We start from the raw sequence: 23,410 nt of genomic DNA on the forward strand, positions 1-23,410 counted from the left end.
CTTATTGGAGTGGTTTTAAGACGATTTTAGCCCACTCTCTAAAAATCACCCCCCGAATTCTGAACGTGGATAGAGCCCCTGGCCAATGAGCACCTCCGCCATTGATCTCGGGAGGTAGGCCTATAGTTTGAACGCCCTACAACGATCACATCTGTTACCAAAGTTATCAAGTAGGCTATGTTATAAAAAAGATTTAAGCATAAGAGACACCTCTTTCTTTTTTCATTTGCGAAGTTGTTTTTAGACTACATTTCTTCCGGGTCAAATGTTTATGCATTCTTTGAGCAGCCACTTAATGGTAGCGTCCTCCAGCGTGGATAGACCAACTGCTCTTTGTGGAGTTAAAATCGGGCAGTGGTAAAGTTTATGGTCTGAAGTCTGTTCCTCTGCACCACAGTTGCATGCCACAGATGCTGATAGACCCCACCTGTGCATCAAGGAACCGAAGCGTCCAACGCCCGTAGCTTTCTTGAAGGCGTCGGGGACAAAGGAGTGAAGTCTAGAGGAGTGTGTCGACTCCTCTTTCCAGGCGTTGATGATCCAAGATGAAGCAGTAGTGTTATGCTCCTGTTAGGATTGGACTTGAGCAAAAAAGGGCTTTCTTGATTTGATGAGTTCTTTGTCGCCGATCTGGTGATGTAGTTGTGGAGTGCCTCGTGACCGGAGAGCCAGGGAGAATGTGGAAGCTCTGCAGCGTAGCTCGGCTGGATAGCATTGGACACACCAATCTCACAATAAATAAAGAAACTCCGAACTCGAATTCCACATGGTGTAAATTTTGCAGCACAGCATGAACATAGTCGTTAACGAGTTACTTGCTTTATTAGGAGAAAATGTGGTTAACAAAACAAAAACGCATCGAATAGATGCAAAACTATCTCATTTAATGGCACAATTTTTGCGCCAGAGTCTTACTTAGTGGTTCTCAAACTGGGGTCTTTTTTGTGATGCAAACAACAGGGTTGAAAAGTGCAAGGTTCTGCATTTCAAGTCAAAGTGCAGTCAACCTACTTTGAGGTCACGTGACGCAGACGTTTCCTAGCAACAGCAAATGAAGAAGTTTTTCAAAAAGAAGCTTTAAACAGTTGAGAACCTCGTGGTTAGACAAACTAGGATTGGCTACTGCTCTCACATAACATACTTTCACAACCGCATGAAATAACTATCGACAAAAGTTTATCAAAAAATGTAATTTTTCAGAGTCTTCTGTTTAAGTCAGCAGTTGTGAAGTGAGCAAGCGACAACTGACAACATTTCAGACAACAAACACTTCAACAAGTAGCTTCTTCTTCTCTCGTTTGACTCGTAGTAGCTTAGATTGGCAATGCCTCATCGTGCAGCCATGATACGGTAGTTGGGTCCAGTTTGCGAATACCAATGATTCCACTTGGGGGCCGTAAGATGGGGCATTCGTGGAGTATGTGTTGCATTGTTGGTTCTACCGCTCCGCAGACACATATCGGCGTATTATGCAACCCCCACCTAAATAGATTAGCTCCAGTGCAGCCAACGTCACATCTGATCCTGTTCAATGTGACCCATGCCTTTCTTGAGAGGTCTGCTCCAGGAGGGATGGAGAGTGCTGGTATAACTGAAAACTGGGGAGGGATATGTGGCAGCTCGTTCCATTCCTGGGCCCAGGAACAAGTAGCTGAAGTTGGTAAATTATGAAACTGAGTAAGTAACAACTGAGCAGGCCATAACTTAGCATGTCACAAGTCAGTTTGGCAAGCGAAGACCAAGCAAGTCCGGCGTGAGCACGTAAATCTCATTATTGACTTGGCAGTAGCTGAAATGCAATTGCTGAGTAGTCCAACAACCATTTTTTCAACGGTAGCTGGTTTTGGAGTCCCTTATAGTGTTAAAGAGCAAGAATCGAAAATTTCATGAGCTTACCTACAACCTCAGGCGTTCCAATCGTTTTACTTCCCAGATGAATACAGTTTCCGAATTGAATGCTACATTCTCGTCACACCACAAACAAAATATGCTCTTTACTTTGTGTTGTCTTCTATTTCGAATCATTACAGCAGCGAAACAACGAAGAATGGGATAAAGAAAAATAATATCAACGTCAACGAACGAAAATACAACGTATCAGTCTGAGCATACACAATACACATTGGTTACCGGTAATAATAATCCAGACCATGAGTTTAAAACACCCAAGATCATGAATACAATGACCCATGCGGCACGCGATGATTAGAAAATCACAAATTGTCCAGTTTTGCAAACTGTAAAGTAATATTACACTCAAATGCCTGGTTTGCAGAGCTCTAGCTATATTCCAATTCACAAGATGTTAATTTGCAGCGATCTTTTGAAAATGCACAAAATACGTTAAACGAAGCCAAGAATTCTTTCCACGAACTGCTGATTCTTTTAAGTTTACTTGCAGCTGGTGCCAATGCTTCTCACCGAGACTTTACATATACTTGATCACAATCGAATCCCACTTTAACATCAAACATTTGGACATAACATAATCAGCAAAAACACTAGCTTCTTTGACAGTGTTGAAAACATAATAGAAGCAGCTTTGAAGGAACCGTGCTTTAAAATAGCCATAATTGCAAATAAGGATCGAGGCTTAAAAATGAAACAAACAGAAAATCAATGCAGATAGTTTCGTTTGTGGAAGATACTGAACTTGCAATAGTTCAAGATAGTTTTCACTTCATCTCAACTAAATCCGTATTGCACAGATATGAAAGCTCTTTACGCACTGCAAAAACAATCTTGATTTATGCCTCAAAAAAGCAGATACACGGCAGCTGATGAATTGAGTACCAAGGTAGCCTAGTTTACATTGTTTCAATGTCTGCAGACCTTGAAACAATCTAAACAGGCCAGCTTTACTGTCTGGGCCATCGACAACGATTTGCTTCCATTGCTCTACCTAAAAGTCTTATAACAAATGACTGCACATTCAGCATTACAATAATCAAGCAGTAATAGGCAGATTGAAACTTTGACATGTGACGAAATTGAAGTAACCTACTACTCTAACGTTTCTTTGATAGGATTAAAACAGAACTTCCATTACAATCACAGATCTGATTGAATGGGCGTAGACAATGTCAGCACAGCTTTTTGGTGTTAAATCGATATCAGAAATGGCTTTCGTACATAAATACAACTAAATTGCATTTGGATCCAAAAACAAACCTTAAATAAACATGCTAAAAAACGGAAGTAATAGTTTTTACATCTCATAGAGCAAAAGTAACGTTGGTTTTGGGTTGGAACATGACGAAACTCAAAGTTGTAAGAATACACGTGGCAACGATTTACAGATTAAAACACAACCGTACAGATATGTAAAAGTTTAGCATTTTTCACTTGTAATTTATTATTCATCTGTCAATGTTTAATTCAGTTACTTAGTTTTTCACCCTTCGTAGATGGTTGGTGAGAAAATAATAAATATTTGTCTCCATACACCATACTTCGATACGTCGTTAGACGTTGATACGATGTAGAACCAGCATTTTTGGCTAACTAGTAACTATGCTCCACCCACCCAGGCAAATCATTCATACAAATATAAAATGTCATTTTAGTACATTCATCGTTTCAAAAATTTATCAATAAGCAATGCATGGTCACCCGTATGTGTGTGCCCTCTTGACTTCGGTTAAGTGGAAAACTGGAACTAATAGAAGAGTACGAACACTGCGAGTGAATACAATACATAAACAGATATTATATGTATAATTGTATATATTACGCGATTTGCGGTTCAGTTGTGCGAAAGAGGCTATAAAACTAAATCATTTTAACGGTAATTCAACATACTCAGTACTCACATTGAAACAGATCCAGTGTCAAATTCTTGAAAGAATTGACAAATCATCGCAAAACCTCCACTTGTACAGTATTGATTTAACGCCCGATGATGTTGCATCAATACAAAAAGAGGATTTTTAAGTTGGGTATGGTGCAAAATTGGGTTTAGGACCCTGATAACAAAATCCGTCATTTTCATAATGATTCGACGTCTGCAGACGTTCAATCAATGTAAAAATAACGGATTTTTTTTGTCTGGGACTGTCTAAGCGTTCAGTGGAGAATTTTGTGAAGGATGAAAGAATAAAATACGAAACTCGAAAAGCTTCAGGAATTTTCGAGCTTAATGTTACTGAAAGATCTTTTCGCTTCGTCCTTTTGCTTAAAGCCAATCCCATGCAGTATTCGGGCTCGGACAATCCGAAGCGAATAAAAGAACATTAACGAAAGATACAAATATGCGAGTGCTTTCTGAACCAAGCACATCTTCCAAAGCACATCAAAGACCACGTCTTACGTTAATTGACGTTTAAATTATGATTTTCAATTGCAAAAGGTCACTTCACCAAAAACCAACCAGTTTTCAATAGAAATGTTTTGGCAAATGCAGCTAAGGTATTGAATAACGTGTTCAAGCAGCAAGCTCAATATGAAGTAATGGATTTAAGTTTTGATAGAAAAAGCTGCATGACTGAAATGTTTGCTCTGACTGACTTGAAATCGTGAAGCAGGCTACCTCGAGATCAGAAGCTTGATTACAACTCCACCAAGTCTCTCAAAACTGGAGAGAATATTGCTCAGTATATGAAATAAAGCAATAGCCTCATTTCAATTGGCCTGCCCGGTACAATACGTACAGAATAAACGGAAGTTGTGCACGAAGAAATCAGAAAGTCCACGATAGAAATTTGGTGGTTAGGCCAATCAATGTGATTGTTTCCAAATTTAGTTATTCACGGCCATGGTTCATTGATCACCAATCAGAGGCTGTTGAAATTGAATCAGAAAAAATGTTGGCAACTTTTTCAAATCGTTTGTTTCACAGCGTAATTCGTCCTTTTTTACACTGATTCAACGTCTGCATTGATTCAACGTCTGGAAGCGTTGAATCAATGCAAAAAAAAAACATTTGGATTAGTTGTCGACAATGTTTACAAACACATTACATCATCGACATACGACAAACAAAAAATGCGCAAAGTCGACTTGGTATAAAACGCCACAACAATTTAATAAATAATAAAGGACGACAAGCGTTTGAAATAAATTATTGCGAACCCCGGCGGGTGCAAAGTCCTAACTTAGACAGCAAAATAGGTCAATTTTTACATTGATTCAACGTCTGCAGACGTTGAATTAATGTAAAAATGACGGATTTTGCTGTCTGGGGCTTTGTCACCGCCACTAGCCAGCAGATGGGGAGAGGGCAGGTTGTAAGAAAAGGAAACTCAACCATAACCAAAAAAAAATCAGGAGCAGTTTTGGTGAGAGATCAGCAACAAATGAATGGTAGATTTTATGGAGGACTTCCATTGGAGGTTTATCTTCGGAGGTGGCTTCCGCTGGAGGAATAGGAGAAGGATTGGAAGTGGGGCTTGGTGTTATCCTCGATGGAAGATGCTAAATAATTAAGAAATTGTCAAAATTTTCAAACTCGATTTTACCAAGTGGTGTCAAGTTAGGTGCCCAGCACGCCGCACGTATAATCAAATGCCATATGATTATACGTGTGGCGTGCTCGAAATTGTTACGACACGTTGCAGTTAAAATAGTTGTTCTATCCAATATTTCTAACGGCTCTCAAATTGCAAGCAAAATTGATCCTTTCGGCGTTTATTCAACGTTTCCAGGCGTCAAATCGAAGTAAAAGAGCAGCATTCGAAACCCATCGCAAATAAGGTAACCGCAACAACGACAAAGTGTCGCATCAACTTACACTGGTCGGGCGGGGTTAGTTGAACCGGCTGGGCAGTAAACTCCTTGTCAAAGTACCGCGTGTCGGTTATTGATGCGACTTGCGGCTTGAACGGCGGAGGAATCTGATAAAACATATCTTGATCAGACTATTTTTTTTCATGTTATTCTGAATTGATTACAGTAAGCTTAACCCAAGATTAGCTGTTCTCTAGAAGCCTTTCCGTGCACTCGAAGAAAATACGGAACACCTTTGAATGGTCAAAGAATACACCGTCAGACCGAACGAAAAAAACGTGTCCGAGACACAAAGTACAAGGCACAACATACGAAAGACCAGAACGATAATGAGTGAAGAAAACTAAGTAGAGCTTCAAACGAGCATAAAGACACTATTGAATAAAAAGTCATTGTTATAACGAGTACAACCAGAAAAAAAATTTGCATGGGCTGCTTTTTATCGGCGACTACAGACGAAAAACGTGTATTTATGCATATGGCAACATAGGCTAACCTTTTTGTCATACACGTCCTGCCAGACGACAGAGCTGAAGAACTTGTGTGACATTACTTCCTGTGCGTCCGCCAATGAACTTCCCAACCTGCGGAGAGGACAGAACTTTCAATGAATTTTGAAGATTAGGCAGGAAATGTGAACCTTGAAGGCTGAACGTGGAAACAAAACTCTGGCTACAATAAACTGAGGGTGTTACCTGAATTCGCTCATAAGCAAGAAGATCTGTCAGTAGCCATACTTAATAAGTCGAATGGAACGTCTCCACCAGAACAGTTTTGTCTATTTATCCACTAGCCTATTAACATAGTTATCAACTTGCGTTTATCTTTTTGCTTGTTCAACTGGGAAGTCAAACTAAAGACACTACCGTATAGCTAACGCTTAGTTGTAGATAGAGAAGCCCATTGTCGCACCTTCTAAGCGGATCTTTGTTTAATAAATCGGAGAGCACATTGCGGCCTTCCTTCGACAAGCCTTGAGGGAAACGTATCTCGTCCATTAAGATGAGCTCAAACAGAACGTCATGGTCTCTGTCATAGAAAGGCAGTCTTCCGCACATCATCTCATACATCACCACCCCGAGACCCCACCAGTCAACAGAGCGGCCGTAGTCATTGTCTTCTAACACCTGAAAGCATTATTTGGTGAATCCGGTGATAACCGCTTAATCGGATAACGTTTAATCAGAATATCCGGTTTGTTCGGGCTTTTCGATGCTCCGAAATTAACTTTTCTGAAGATTTTGTTCCACTTTTATGAGGCCACACGCTATATGGGGATCATTGGCTTGATTCAGATGTGGTTCGATTAAGAGGGGTTGAAGGCAACAGAGCTCACTTAGCGAGCAAAATCAAAGTTACATTGCTTTAACGCAGTCAAATGTTGCAACAATGTGAAATTGAAAAATTTTGCTATGTCTTTGCAATTCTGCATACATTGGAAAACGAAAAACTCAAAAAGCTTCAGCTAGTTGATCAGCTCGTGAAATCTTTTTTCTCTATAAATGGTTTCCAACCAGGGGATTGTGAAAAGTTATGTGGTTTGCAAAATGAATTCATTTGATAAAAAGCACCATGCCATACGTTTGAGAGCAACATTGCAAAATTTTAACTCATAGACAGGCCAAGGGAAAGAAGGCTAGGAGTCCATAGCTCTAATATGTTGTTGAAACGGGTTTGTACCAATGAAAAGGCTACAAACGATTACTCCAATATAGTTTGAGCTAGGAGTCTGAGCAACGTAGAGAACGAACGTTCAAAGACTTATCTTTTTGCTCATATATTGTTTTAAATTCAAAAGCTTAAAATTTGATACAGTGCTGCGTAATTAAAAAAAAAACGGTATTAGCGAAGTCTATCGCCATTTCAAGATGTTTGTTGGAGTGGATTTATCACCAGTCTTTTGTATGACAAGCAATAACCAATGAAATAGTGGCTTACTTCATACGTCACAACTAATCGTCAAATCCTACAGTGCGGTGACAATTTCTTGCTCATTGCAATCTAACACTAATGTGTGTCACGCTTGAAACGTAGAGTTGAAATTACGGAAACCAGATTCCCACATTTTCATTTATCAAACCACGTCATGCTGCGATGGGTTGAAAAGTGATGCTTGTTGGTGTTTTTCGGAAGAGAGAGAACATGAAATGAGAAAACAAAAGTACGGCCGTATTTCCGGGAGTGACAATCCAGCTGGCAACAGTTGCCCTTTAGCTACCGGGATAGTGTGGCTATTGCTCATGTTGTTATTGTGTCTGCAAGTCATTATATGCAAAGCGACGCAACATATCCGGTGTGGTTTAGTGGCCTTTGTAGCAGCTTCTTGTAGACCTGGGTTCGATTCCTAAACGGCTCCCAGACAGCAAAATCCGTCATTTTTAAATTGAGACGGTTGAATCACTGTAAAAATGACGGATTTTATTGTGTGGGCAGGTACAAAGACATTCAAAATATCAGTAATTGTGTATTTTCTTGAGATGTAACAGTGAGAATAAGTCAGGAAAATGGTGCGTTGAATAATTAGCAACTACAGGCGACAAGAAAAATTTCACATAATTAAAGTTAACTTTTTCAGCAATTTCAAAAAGAAAGTTGTACGAGTGTTCACTGTTCAGTTAAGCGATGTCAAAAAATTTCTTTTATTTTTGTATCATTTCAACGTCGACATGCTTCGAAACAACGTTATAATCAAAACTTATACCGGCTGGTTATCTGGTTTGAGACGAGGCTGCGACGTTGGTAAAATTAAAATCTCTTTTCTCTCAAATGAACGCAACAAAACGCTTGGCTGCGCAAGTAAAATACAAAGTTTTAATTGTTTTTCTAGTGAAAATTAAATACTTTAATTCTACGCAAAATGGTTTAATCTTCGCCACCTTGAGCCCACAAAAACTACCCAGGCAGCAAAATCTGTCATTTTTACATTGATTCAACGTCTGCATACGTTGAATCAATGTAAAAATGACAGATTTTGCTGTCTGGTTAAAAGGTGTGTTCATCTCAGCAAAACAAAACTCAAACTTCAAAATCTTTTCAACTAACCAAGAAAATGTTCGCTTTTGGCGATGGCTAGTGTTGACCAAAGCAGTATTTGATAACCATAAACTGATGTCGGTTTAGACAAAACGAGGTGACCAACAGATAACCCTGGCCAACGTATGCACCAGCGTCAGAGCAACACGTAGCGCTCTGAAAACAGTAAACAACAAAGCTCCACATCCAAACCGGAAAGATTTCGACCGAAACAATCCAGCCTTCAAAGTTGGATCTTTCCGTGGTTTCAACGTAACGCGACGTTGGAACGATGTAAGAACGGCAGCTTTTGCTGGCTGGAAAGAAACAAGCAGGGCCAACCAGCCCTCGATGAATGTTTGGAAGATTTTAGTTCTTTTTGTGTTTATTCGATATATGAGGTTGGCAAAAAAACGATTCTGAAACTGTGATGTCAAAAATGCTAAAGTAGTAAACAAACTGAAAAACAAATGTCTGAAAGAAAGTCGTGTTGACAGATAGCACGCATGAACTGATATAGTAAATCCCTGTGCCAAATAACTCGGGCGGTGGACTTTGAGTGGCTAAATGTGAAATGGCTCGTAAACAAGTGTACAAGCTAAACAGTTCCAAATGAAAACTTGGCGTAAAGTTGTATCTACAACAAATTTGCATACATTTGCGGATCAAATGAAATTAAAATTCGCGTAAAACCTGTTTCATTAAACATTAGAACAAATTTGTTGAAATGGCTTTTCGTTTTCTATCGCCACATGTAGCGTCTAGTTATATGAGCATGTGGTTTACCATCCATGTGCTGCTATATAAATCTCATTATGGTGTTGGTGTACTTAATTCCATACCAAAGTGATCGATCTGTTCAATTCGAATACAAACTAAAGCTGAACAAGCCAGCATTTCCCCGCAGTCATTTGAAAAGCCAGTCACTCAGTTATATTAAATTTTTCCGGCCACCCCAACTGACAAAATTTTAATTTCACCTTTTTTCAATGAAACGGCCACAGACAAATCTGCTTTGCAGTTTAAAAGCAAATGTAAGAATATGTTGTCACAAAAGTTGTGCATGAGGTATCTTATTTTTGATTCAATTTAACCCCAGTAAATTTGAATCAAAATTAAAAATTTTAAAATGACGTTGCACGATCAATGCCAAACCGCTTCAAACCTGCTCAGACTGGATTCGTGTTTTTTTAAGATTAAATTGGGACGTTTCAAGTGATTCCTGTGACAGTTTAAAAAAATACTAATTAACTTCGAACAACATTTCAAGCGAGTGATTTACCTCAGGAGCAAGATATTCCGGAGTTCCACAAAAGGTCTTGGTGGTTGATCCGAAACGGATCTCTTCCTTACACAAGCCAAAGTCGGTAATTTTTATGTGGCCTTCGCTGTCCAACAGTAAATTCTCCAACTGTTAAAACATCAATAGACCGGCAGCTTCATAATCAGCTTAAGAACAAAAGGTCAACAAAGGTCAAGTCTTGACGAAAGCGGGCACGGTTGAAAGTCAACAAGTGCTGATGACACTGGCCAATTACTCACGCAATCATGTAATAAGAATTAATGACACAAACAACAAACACGTCACTTTTTACAATCGCAACTAATTTTACAAGTCTAGGATATAGGAAGGCCAGTTTTTTTGCTGTCTTTTAATGACCGTAGACATTTTACAAGACCGTAACAAGTTTTTAACAGATTCTCATTGTTAAACTTGGCAAGAATGAGCATAAAGGCATTTAAAGGTGCTGGCAAAAATTAAAAAAATTGTTCGAGCTCCTTAGAAAAGATTGTGCCGAGATATGAACTGAAGAAAATGGGAGGGGCTAGATGGGCTAGGCTTCAGCAAACACGATTTTTCTCGTGCTGAAATTCACAAGAAAAGGCTGATCTATGCAACCACATCGCCAACATTTCTTGTCTAATTAAAAGCATGAACTGTTGACAAAAAACAAGCCTTTCTTGTCCAGCACGAGTTTTGGCAAAAACAATGTTATTCATCACAATTGATTAGTATTAAAGCAGTTTTCGAAGTGCGCATAAACGCGTTTGCACGTTTTTGACAATTTTATGAATCAGCTTTTTGATGAGTCAAATTCGACGCCGCGATTCATCGCAAACGCGACAACAAAACCGGTCTCTTACATTAAATCAACGACTACAAACACTGTGGCAATGTAAAGAAAAACAATAGCGTTAGCTTGATACACAAACTATTTGATTCAATAGCAAAAAGACATTTTCGAAACACAAAAGTGATGTGGTTTTCCACTGTTGGTGGTAGATAGACGTTATTTTACAATTTCCAGACGACTAACTTTGAGGTCTCTGTATATGATCTCTTGCTTATGGAGGTAGTCCAATGCCAGCACAATCTCCGCTCCGTAAAAACGGGACCGGTCTTCGGAAAATACGCGATCTCTTGACAAATGGAAGAAGATCTGAAAAACGAATGTGATTTACATTTCTAGGGTGGTAAATGCAAAATGTAGTATGAGATTGTGTTTCTGCAATACTTCTCCAATCTCCATGTTAAAATAAAACGTTTCAAGACCATACAATTTCCGACCGTCTAAACGAGTGGCTTCTCACGCGTTGATCCAGCTAGCAAAATCTATCCTTTTTACATTGATTCAACGTCTGCAGACATTGAATCAATGTGAAAAGAACGGTTTTTGCAAGCTGAAACCAAGTGGTTTTTGAGCAATCAGTCTAATGACACTTCTTGAACCTGACAATTAGCGTTTATAGCTATGATTAACTCCACAACGTCAAACGAAGGGTAGAAACCAAACTGCCGTTGTCTATCCAACGTTAAAACACGCAAAACGAAGGTAAACCATAATTTTTTATGACCCACAAATAAAAGTACCCGATCAACAAACGTCATCATTCTGACATCGCTTCAACGTTGAAGCAACGGAAAAAGAAAATCGTTTGCTTGCTTTGGTTTTTGGCCGAGTGTGTACAGTATTCGTGTAGAATAAATCACAAGGTTCAAGGCCACTTCCCAGTCAGCAAGTCAGTTTTTTGTTGCCTGGTTCTTACCTCTCCGCCGTTAACATATTCCATCACAAAACACAAGTAGTCCGTGGTTTGAAAGGAGTATTTCAGTGACTGCAAAACAACGGGCAATGTGTTACGAGGTAAATCGAGCGAACAGGTGACACATCTTGTCAATTCTTTTTGCCCGACAATGGATGCGTTGACCCAGTCAGCGAAATCGTCATTTTGACGTTGATACAACGCAAAAGACTGAGTGGGAGAACAAAAGCCACGCGCCACCTGATTCTCAACACGTTGAACATGTCCACAACATGTTTCTCTCAATTTACAAACGGTATTTCATCAGAGTAACTAGTAATAACCTTTTTATAAAAATAACATACAGACAGATGTTAAAAAACACGTGTAAATAAATTTACATGAAAAATGTTAGACTGGCTTAATATCAAACTTCTTTTGAAAATAGCTCAAACTTCTTTTGCAAATGATACTGAAGATAAGATTGAAATATCAAGCTTTGACACGACATTTACTGGTCTTGGTTGCTGTTGGAATTGACATTCGACGGGAGTTTAATGCATTGTCACAACGACACATTTCGTTTTGTTGGCAAGCACGAATACTCATCAATAAATCAGTTGAAATTACCGTTAAAAACGGGTGTTTTGCCTGCTGCAGTACACGGTTCTCCGTCAATGTATGCGTCACCTCATCCTGCACAAAACAATTAATGGTAATAGCAATAAGCTCAACAACAATCAGCAACCCAGACACCAGAATCTATCATTTTTATTATTTTAATTTACCATGTGGTTCAACGTCTGCAGACGTTGAATCAATGTAAAAACGACGGATTTTGCTGTTAGGCAATAAGGCATCAGCTAGAGGTGTGTTCCAGAGAGGGGAGGAGGGATATATGTGGAAGGCGAGGCAAGCAGATTTACTTTTGATACAAAATTGGTTGTTGATGCAAGAAATAAGAGAGGCCATTTACCAAGTGAATCACCCCTGGATAAGTTAGAGCACGTAGCAAAATTGCGAGTGGCTCCAGCTGCGCAGGAGTGAGTTTTTAAATGTTTAATTAAAAAAAAGCACACATGTCACGTCACGGGTTCAACATCAGCACACGAAAGTGTTCTAGATTCTAGAATATGACGCGCTGGGATTTTCTCTCAACGTAAACACACATGGACAGTAGATACAGATCGTAAAGCTGTGGTATATGTAAAGTATATATGCGGTAGATATCGTATTGATTGCCAAAACAAACAAAAACCGCTTTAATTTATTAAATTTATAAATCTTAGCAATCACCAAACCAGTGTAAAAGATTTTCACATATGTTACTTAATATGTGACTTGTTAAAAAGGTGGCATGATATAATAAAAATAAGACAAAGGTTATGGATGTAACAAGGACAACCATTTTAAGTCAGTTAGAGATGTTTCTAGCCAGTGAAGTTGCCACATTTGCATCGTTTGTGTTTCGTTTAGTTGTCAATTCGAAACGAAAGCGAAACGCAGTAAAACCTTCGAACCTTGTTGCGTTACGCTCTTCGAAGAAACACACAACTTAAGCTTGCAACAGTTCCAAACAAGAACCCAGACACAGCAAATCTGGGAATATTTTCATTTTATTCCAAACTGATTTTGGTAGAAAAAAACTTTGTTTCGACAAAAGAAAAGTCATTTCGAACGGCCTTAATAACAACTCGACAAATTGGCACCAACCTAGACAGAAAATCAGTCTTTTTTGCATTGACTCAACACTTGCAGACGTAAAAAGAAAGAAAGATTGGAAATGAAAAAATGACTGATTCGCTGGTTAGAAACGTCGTTTCGAAAAAAAAAACAACCCGACCACTTATTGAGAGTGCAACTGAGGCAAAGTGAATTGAGACAAATCCTGCATCTTTAATCGCTGCAAACAAATTCCTGTTGCTACATAGACAAGAGCATACGAAGATCGAAAGGCGAATATTTTCCCATCTTCTGGCACCGAACTGTAAACATGCTATTAGTTTATTGAAATATTCTATCACCATCTTTCGCAACAAAAATAGCCTGAACTATGTTGCGTGGTAACTTTACTTACTATCTTGTAAAGTCTACCACCACTTCGCTGCCTGTTATGGTATCTAACTTTGGTGGGTTGTTTGACTTTTTTGTTGTAGCCTACTCTTGTTGTTATTGTCTCTTCTTTTCGTAGTTTTTTTATTTTATTTGTATAAGGGTGGCAGCTAACTTCGTTGACTCTGTGGTCTTTCGCTGTCATCCTAGCGGAATGGCCCGTTTCGGTGAGTCCGATCCCTATTCGGTGATTTTTTCAATTTTTTTTTAAATTATCGGGTACCGTAGCCTAATTATCATTGCCGTTTTAGGGTTAGGGGTTAGAGGTTAGGAACTCACCGAATTGGACTCACCGAATAGTAGCAGACCCCATCCTAGTACCAGCACCACATTCAATGTATTTATTTAATATTTATGTATCTACTGTGCATATTAATTGATGTATTGTATATGTATACATGCTGTAGTGCTAACCGAATAAACAGAATCTGAATCTGTGTCTTGATTAAGTATGTAACATGGAAGCTTGGTGTCTGGATGAAAATAGAACAGCGCATTACGAGAACGGACATGAACCAAAGTTTCTCAAAACTTTGTTGTGTGCCACTTATCACAACTGTGTAATTAGCATCAGTTATACACAGAATAGACCGTACGGTAGTGAAATACATTCAAATTTTGCTACATTGAAAGGAATTCTCTCGATTTGGTTGCTGAGGACAAATGTGTTCGCTGCCAATCATGGTTCTTGCGAGAAGGTTTTTCATACAGCGAAGCTGGAGTTCTCTTCAAGAGCTGGTCCTCATAGTAAAGTAAACCTAAGTGTTGCTAGGTAACCTCACCACAATTAGGTTTACTTTATTTTAACGATAAGCTCCTGAAGAGAGAAGTTAAACAAACAAAAAAATTGCAGTTTCGAGCAACAAAAACCTTCTTGCTGTATTCAAGTTCTGTACTACAAAAAGTACAAATCTACTCTTTAATTACGATTCTTCTCACCTTTGCAACAATGACCTCTTTTTTGAGTATTTTCATAGCGTGAAACTCTTCTGTTTTCTTTTCTTTGACGAGGATTACTTTTCCGAATGTTCCCTTGCCCAAAACTTCAAGAAATTCAAAATCTGTCAAAGTCTGTCGAGAGAAAAACACCATTTGAATCTTGGTTCGTTCAACCACGCCCGTTATTGCTCAGGAAAACAATCATGGGTAGAACTTCAACGCAATCACCTTAGCTGACCCAAGAGCGACATCATCATAGTTAAATGATGCATTCTTCTGGTGCAAACTAAGCTGAACTATCGCAAGATGTATAAGGTAACAAGCTGCTTTTATTTCGACGTTTCGTCAATCAGACACGACTAACTTCTTCAGGGGGCTAAGTCAGGTAGAGACTACCTATCTAGCATGGCAAAGTAGCTCACTACGTGACCTGGGTCTGCTACTATTCGGTGAGTCCGATTCGGTGAGAGCCTTTTTCGGAGAGTTCCCTATTCGGTGATTTTTTTTTTTTGAAAATTATTGGGTACCGTAGCCTAATTATAATTGCCGCTTTTACATCGTTTTAACGTTGCTAAACGTTGAAATAAGACCCTAACCCGTAACCCTAACCTCTAAAATAGCAATGATAATTAGGCTACGGTACCCAATAATTTAAAAAAAAAATCACCGAATAGGGCTCTCACCGAATAGGGAACTCACCGAATCGGACTCACCGAAACGGGCTATTCCGACCTGACCTAGCCCTCTGAAAAAGTCAGTTGTGTCTGATTGACGAAACGTCGGAATAAAAGCAGATTGTCACTTCATACAATACATCTTGCGATAGTTCAGCTTAGTTTGCACCAGAAAAAACGTATATCATGTTAACTAAATGCCTGGTGAACAGCCTGATTCAATTTTTATCATGATGCATGGTTCAAATGGAATCAAAGCTAAAAAAGAAGCAGTGATATATTAACTGTTTAATTTCAAAGCTATACAATAAAATGACCCATACCCAGTTCAAAAACTAAGTTGGTAGCAATAGGATAAAGCGTGGTTTTCTTTCAAGTATAATTTCAAAATCTAAAGTAACGTCGACGTTTCACAAGAATACAGTTCAGATCAAAGATCATGATATTCATAAAAATGGAGATAGATATAAAACAATTTACATAATACGGTTGATCCCAAACACTTAAAATCTCATTATAGCATTTAGAAAGTTTATTGCATTACATGGTTGTAAGCGTTTTCTAGAAATAATTGCTTGCTAACCTTCTCAATAAGTATGTAAAAGAAGCAAATTAAATGACATCAGCAGTTTTTCGGAATGCAGTATTGCAGTATGCACTGGTTTTGTATTCATAAGTAAAAGATTTAATGAAAAACGGTCATAACTCAACTAAAATGAATGTATGAGCGGTAACATGACCTAGTGAAACCACTGGTATGCGATGACAAGACTGATTGCTTGCACAAAACAAGGTTTTGCAAGTCTTGCTTAAGTGATTAGTATATGGTGTCATGCAAGTCAGCCATTGCAACGCAAATAAAAAACAGATGACTGGGATGCATGAAAAGATCCTCTAGAATGCATAAAATCAAATTGGATCGCCTCAGGATCACATGCCATTTTATGTCACTCTTTATAAAGGTTTTCTGTTATGTAATTTATAAACAGCGGCTTTAACAAAATTAACAGGCTACGCTAATTCTTCTAAGAAGCACACACGGTATATACGGAGGGTCTGCTACTATTCGGTGAGTCCGATTCGGTGAGTTCCTAACCTCTAACCCCTAACCCCACACCTCTAAAACGGCAATGATAATTAGGCTACGGTACCCGATAATTAAAAAAAAAAATTGAAAAATCCCCCGTTAAGAGATCGGACTCACCGAATCGGACTCACCGAAACGGGCCATTCCGATATACGGAAAAAGCATAGCAAAAAAAAGTCCTTACAAGGACAAAGCGAAACAACCCTTATTAAATTTGGCGTCAAATGTGAAATCAAGGCAAACATGAAAGGACACAAATTAGATGTAAAGCAAACGATAATTGAAACGAGTCAAAGTTTAAAATGTGTGCTCATCTGTGATCCTAGTATCATGGTGAGCCAAGCACTTTTCGTTTACGCGTTACGCGTAGTTGCTAAGCGGGTACTTTTCACACTCATGGAAAATATTTTGAATTCAACTACAGTAGTAACCGAATAAGAAAGTGAAACTTGTAAAAAAGAAGCTTCTGATGATATTATGGAAAGGTTATGGTTGAACTTTTAATTAACATCACTCAGGGTTGAAGGAAAAACAAGATGAAAAACACGGACGTTGGATGGTAACGATTTTCAATGCAATAATGATGAAAAGTCGAAGTCAGACTGCATGCATTGTTAGCTTTGTTCTTATGAAGAGCATGCTGATTGGTTACTGACAAATCCCCAAACAAAATCCGCCATTGTTACATTGATTCAACGTCTGCAGACGTTGAATCAATGTAAAAGTGGCGAATTTTGTTGTCTGGAATCGAAATCCACATGAAATCATTTGTTGTTGTTTTTTCAACATTCTACTCCGTGCAGTCAAGTCAAATAAATTGGAAAAATTACATCAAATTTAAGTTTTAATTAACCCAGCAACAAAATGTGTATTTTTAACATTAAATGAACGTCCACAGACGTTGAATCAATGTAAAAATGACGAGTTCTGTTAGCTAGGAAATTGATAGAAATGTATCGATGACAGAAAGCTTTACCTTGTTGCTCTTTGGGGGTTTGATGAAGCTGTGCTGATTTTTAATAAAACAAAATTAAATCAGCATAAAAATTACAGAAACTGTTCACTGGGTAATTGGGTACCTAATGTAAAACATGATACGGTTTTCTAATGTTCGTTAAGGTATTACTTTCAATACCGTGATAAAATGAAAATTCAACATAGATGAAAACAGTATCATGCTTTACGTTAGAATACTATTAAATAGTATAGCCTAAAAAGTCCAGTCTCAATTTGACATTTGCACAAAGCTTCAACGCCTCGCAACGTTTAGAAAAGATGTAAAAATGGCAAATTTATATGGCTGGGGTGTCCTTGGTGTGAAACAGCACCAGAATTGTTAACAACAACCACAGAGAAGTGACAACAACCCCTTAACACATAGATAAACAACAGTAAATTCTTTGGAAAAATTTATTTCAACACTCTATTGAACTAGCCTGTGACGTGGTAACAAGTTACCCATCTTGTAGCCCAGTAGAAAATTTGCAAACTGCTGAAGGATTTTGCATGTATTGAAATTAGTCGGGCAGTTAAAGGCATACATCTCAATTTTTGAGCCAAGCTAATTCGGACGATCGATCTTGATAATTGATATTAGAATTCGAGAATAGGCCAAAAAGTGCCATCTAGTGGATAATCACTTGGCCTGAAATACTCAAATCTTTTTAAACGAGATTGTATGATACGGTGATGACCACTTCTAGTTGTAAAATTTAAACTGATACATCTCTGGTCTATATGATATGAACCAGCTCCCAGGTAAATATGATCAAAGCCATTGTAAGTTGGTGGAAAATTACCTTTTTAATGAAAATAATCAAGTTGAAAATTGTAAGACAACTTTACTCAATCACTGCAATCTAATTTTAATATAAACTAAAAACATTAAGAAGCTCTTAATGTTATACAGTTTAATCCAGATGAATCCTAATATTGAATCCATACAGTTGAAAAAGTCAAGCTTGGATTGCTGGAATGGTATTGCAGGCCATTGACTGAAAAATGCTTGGTGTACGCCTGTACGGTACTCACTACTCAGAAAGATCATATCAAGATTACGGAAGTAGTCCAGAGTAATCTGATCAGTGATCAAAATTCCTTAAAATGCACCAAGTTTAAGATAATGTGAAAATCTTCCACCACCGCAGATCAACAGAAAATATAGAAAAGGAAACAATCCAATCAAGATTCTTAAATCTACAGCATATCTAGTATCTACCACCACCAATTAGAAATGCACTAGGCTACATATTCTTGGTGAATTCAAAGAAAGTTTTCACCACATACCGAATACTGTGAATGTCAGTTTACAATACAGAAGCTTTCAAATATTTTGGAAAATAATAATGAATCTAACTAATTTCAAATTACATGATCAACACTAGTCTCTCCCAATTATTTTAAGATAATAACCCACCACTCTGTGTGATTTTTGCTTCTCTTCTGCATTATTCTTTTCTTCTGGTGAATGTTGTAGCTGGTCGCTTACCCCCTCTATGGCACGCATCCATTCTTCTCTAATCAGAAGACATAACAGTTACTTTCTTTCATTTTTATGATTTACAAAAAAATGTCTTTTGATCAATCACTTTCAAAATGTCTTTTTTTTAAAGTAAACGTTTTTAAGATTGACAGGACATTCATGCAGCAAAACTACGCTGAAAACATGTTTACAAGATGTTATGTATTTATGACAATTGCAAAGAAACTGAAACTTCTGCCTGTACATTTGTACAGTAAAGAAAAAAGTAAGCACAGTCAATATTTAATTAAGTTTTTAAACAAATAAAGCATCAAAAGTAGACTGTATTTGAAACACTGATGTATGTCAGAAAAGTATAGTTATAATGTATTACATAATTACCTATCCTCAAACTGAGTTGCAGTAAACGTTCGTTCAATGATGGTAGTCCACTGTAAGCAACGTACAACAAATACAAATAGATTTTCTCGTTGCTGTTCTTTTCTCATGACTTGAGATTCTGCAATGACAAGAAATACTGTAAATAATATTAACAAATTAGATTTTTCTAATAAAAACTGTTTTTGATGTAAAAGGACACAATCAAGTGAAGGTAAAAGTTTGGGAGCAAGTCTTTTAGGCGCAGACAGTTAGGCGCGCACACTGTGGTGTCTGGATATTTAGGTGCGGAGCACTGTGGCGTCGTTCATTTAGGTGCTATTCGTAGTAAAGTCTGCAGATTGTATTATACAAGCTTGGCAGGTAGGGCAACGCTTTTCACAAAATGTTATATTGAACAGAAAAATATGTTGTTTTGTTAATGCGCGTGCATTTATTTGTTGTTAGTCATGACTTCAGTGAGTGAAGCTGCTTAAACCGGCAATGCTTTTCACACAAAATCTTATATTGAACAGAAAAATATATTGTTTTTTTAATGAACGTGTTTGGCATTTATTTGTTGTTAGTCCAGGTTTGCGTTGGCGAAAGCTTTATCAATAAATTATTCAAGTTTCCGAACTTGACTGAGTTCACTTTTAGTTATAAATATAAGTCAAATAATAACATTAAACATCAGTAAAAAAAATACACCGTAGCCTATATTCATGCGGTTGGTAGGCTTGAGTGAAGAGTAACTTAGTTTTCCATTAAAACCCGGACTAGCTTTTGCCAAAGCTGAGCTGATACAATCTGCAGACTTTACTAGGAAATAGCACCTAAATGAACAGGTGCCACAGTGCTCCGCACCTAAATATCCTGACGCCACAGTGTGCGCGCCTATTTGACCGGCGCCTAATAGACGTGGACTCAAAATTAAACAACATATGCAAAAAAGAAAAACAATTGGACTTCACATTGTTAAAGTAGAAGCAGTTATTTTTTGTTATCTTGACCTGCAACGTCACTGACATAATCAAAATTTTTAAGAGTTTGAGTCATAATTCTACAGAAAGCGTTCCTTCAGCTGTGTATATCTGCTACACTCATTTGAAAAACACTGCAAAAATTGAAAAACGTACAGAAATGCTTTGTTACTTTTCATGTGTTACAATGTTACGCAGCTCTTTTGCTACTATCCTGCTAAACTGCTCGAGATTAGGTTTTGTTAACAAACGACAATGAAATGATTTGTTTTTCTGATGGCTCACCAAAAAATAAACACCACTGAAGCAAAATCAAACGATACAGCTTCAAATTTTGTGACAAGACAACATAAAAATATAAAAAAAGACCTACTCAATACACTAAAGTTATTCAATGGTTCTTGATGATTATCATGACTTGGTTTTTCTTTATATCCCAAAAATGAGCCATCTCTGCGTAAAATGAAATATCGTTTCCTCCAGTTTCGTATGTATTCACCTGCCAATAAAAGGAATAAATTTATTAAGGAACTTCATTTTTTACAGCACCTTTGAAATCATCCGAACTATTCTCAAACAAACTATTATTAAAACAACTCATTTTCATATTGAAACAATGGAGACCAACAAACTCAAGCTGTTCAACCACTTGGTATGAACAAATAGTAGCATGCAAGTATTATACAATTGCTTGACAAGTACAATCGGCCAAGTATTAAAATACCGTAGAACACACAAGACATATACATACCTCTTTTTAACAACCAGCCTTCCTTTACAATATCAGGCTCAGCCATTTTGTGATTTTTTTATTATGACAAACAATGATGACTGACTTATAAAAATAAGCAAAGATACTCCACTTATACTACCGTACCCTGAAAGTTCAATTACCGTTAAGCAATGCAGCAAATAGATAAAATGTATTCCTAGAGTTATTTGAATCGCTTAGTTACAGAAAGTTATTAGGCTATATCGGTACGACGGTACGTACCTGTGTTGGGTGTCATTTCCCACCATGTCCCAAAATGGGAAAAAGGCAAAATGTTGTTTACAGTAACTTAAAAACCCATAAGAATCCAAAAAACAAACTGCTTCATTGTTTAAAAATTGTTTCCTTATCTATACCGGCAACATACATGGCTTTGTAGGCCTATTTATAATTTTATATGATTTACAAAATTTAACACACAAATATTGATTACAGCATTATCTATTGAGCCAATTTACACCTGTGTTGTGTGATGCCAACCAGTCTTTCTCTATGAAACTACTAGATTACAACAGCATGTGTGCAAGATTTGGAGATTGAAGTGATGGTTGTTTTGTAAACCTGAAGCCAAACAAACCACCCAGAGCATGAAGAATAGTTGGAGCTGGTGTACAAGTCTCCACCATGGTAAAAAATACCGTGACATCATAGACAGGAATCGAACAAGACACATGGGTTGAAATATGTAAGCAGTAAAGCAAAGATAAAGTAGGGAACTGTGTTCCGAAAGCTTGCGCAACTTACTATTGCCACAGCAAACTCGCAGCATCAGGCTAAGACAGATCGTTTAAATCTACTTTGTGAAGTAAGCTACGATCATGCTGCTAAAAGCGAAACTCAATCAAAAGATAAAGTAGTTTCACTCTGTATGTTTGGTCAATTCCTGTCTATAACATCATGGTATTGTTTACCAGGGCAGAGACTTGTAGTTGTACACCAGCTCCAAATACTTTATTGACACTAAAAAAGTAGTAAGTCTCAAAATTGCTTATTATCGTGAGTTTTAAACGCCTAAAATATCAAATGAATTTAAGACTGATTTAAAAGTGTGAATTGAAATTAAAAAAAAAAACTAAGAATGAAAACTTCAGGTTACTGCATGCGTCCACGCTCAGCTGGGCCTAGATTTTTCGAGCATACCGTAGACTATAACTCTCTGTAATAAAACCAACATCGCTATCAACCTCTTCAGTAAGTTGACTTACAGTAATTGGAATATAACGAAGATCTAAGCTCTGCTGATTGATAAGAGCCCAATTGCAGACTGAGCTTTTGGACCCGACAAAGAAAAGCGTCAAACACAAACAGTAGCCGATAACAGTGTTGCCAAAGACCTTCCTTACTAGGGTTGCCAGAGGTTAATATAAAAAAGAGCCCAAGCTTCAGTGTTGTTCAGGATCCGGATTTTTGGAGTCTGATCCTGCCGGATTTGAAGAAATTTTTCGGATCCGGATTGGATTGGATTCAATTTTTCCCAAGCTGGATCCGAAGCCGGATTATCCGAATCCGAATCTGTTTAACTTTGTTTAGTTACGTTTTAATAAATTGAATGACACAAATTCCATGTAGTTGCTGTTCTTCGTTTCAGGGAAGCTAGCCTCCGTAAATCTGGCAGCACTAGACTGATACCGATGTAGGTACGGTCAGGGTTGTCAGATTGGAATAATTGATTCCAGATCTGGAATCAAAACGAACTGTCTAGTAGGGAAAAAAAATGTCTGGAATCTGGAATAATTTTTAGAAGCAAATTGGGATTGTTTAGACAAGTCTAGATTGTTTCGGTAATTGTCTTTTTTTCATTGCATTTAGTAGCTGCAACGCGTGCGCGTAACTTTCTGCCCTAGTTCCGTCTCTTTGATTGAAACTGTGTTGCTGAATTGCACGCTCTCTGGCACGAAAGCCTGTCTGTGAGAAGTGTGACGCAACCTAGTTAGCTGACAGGACTTTCCGCTCACTTAACACTGGGTTGTATTTCCATGTATGTTAAGTTTACTTTTAATCTGTTATGTTTTTAGGTTGTTACAGAATGCAGTACCGTAGTTATTGTTAAGTACCGGTACGATATTTATTGATTTTCATATTTTGTTGCATCGAAGCAGTTAGATAAGAAGTTCAAAAATCCAAGCGTATGTGAAGTTTATTGTAGGAAGAATATGGCTCTACGCAATGGCGTATCCTGGTGGGTTGAGCAAGGGATTGAAGGGAAGCAATAAAACTCGTGGGGGGTAAGAACGTTCCGAAGGC

The 23,410-nt window shown here is 37.8% G+C and overlaps 1 protein-coding gene across 2 annotated transcripts; it reads right to left on the minus strand.

Moving 5' to 3' along the window:
• Window positions 1-1,995: 1,995 nt before the first annotated feature.
• On the minus strand, window positions 1,996-21,273 carry LOC145780507 (RAC-alpha serine/threonine-protein kinase-like). Of its 2 annotated transcripts, XM_082592125.1 has the most exons (14): window positions 21,146-21,273; window positions 20,768-20,893; window positions 19,436-19,553; window positions 18,989-19,088; window positions 17,549-17,581; window positions 14,812-14,943; window positions 12,391-12,456; window positions 11,785-11,853; window positions 11,055-11,177; window positions 10,019-10,147; window positions 6,637-6,851; window positions 6,221-6,308; window positions 5,729-5,831; window positions 1,996-5,412 (listed from the first exon to the last, which is right to left on the minus strand). In XM_082592125.1, the coding sequence occupies exons 1-14, from the start codon at window positions 21,189-21,191 to the stop codon at window positions 5,333-5,335; spliced, it is 1,428 nt and encodes a 475-aa protein (XP_082448251.1). In that variant the 5' UTR covers window positions 21,192-21,273; the 3' UTR covers window positions 1,996-5,332. The 2 variants fall into 2 exon arrangements, with proteins under 2 accessions (XP_082448251.1, XP_082448252.1); XM_082592126.1 differs by lacking the exon at window positions 17,549-17,581.
• Between the last annotated feature and the right edge of the window lie 2,137 nt (window positions 21,274-23,410).

This window comes from Aplidium turbinatum, chromosome 12 (assembly GCF_918807975.1).
Source record: "Aplidium turbinatum chromosome 12, kaAplTurb1.1, whole genome shotgun sequence".
In the NCBI taxonomy this organism is placed as follows: Eukaryota; Metazoa; Chordata; class Ascidiacea; order Aplousobranchia; family Polyclinidae; genus Aplidium; species Aplidium turbinatum.

Excerpts from the sequence above, each read along its gene's own strand:
- LOC145780507 (XM_082592125.1), bottom strand. The coding sequence starts at position 21,191 with ATGGCTGAGCCTGATATTGTAAAGGAAGGCTGGTTGTTAAAAAGAG. Across the intron at positions 14,944-17,548 it reads AACCCCCAAAGAGCAACAAG|ACTTTGACAGATTTTGAATT; the intron begins GTAAAGCTTTCT and ends TTCTCTCGACAG. Across the intron at positions 5,413-5,728 it reads ACTAACCCCGCCCGACCAGT|CATCTTCCATCGAGGATAAC; the intron begins GTAAGTTGATGC and ends TTAATTATTTAG.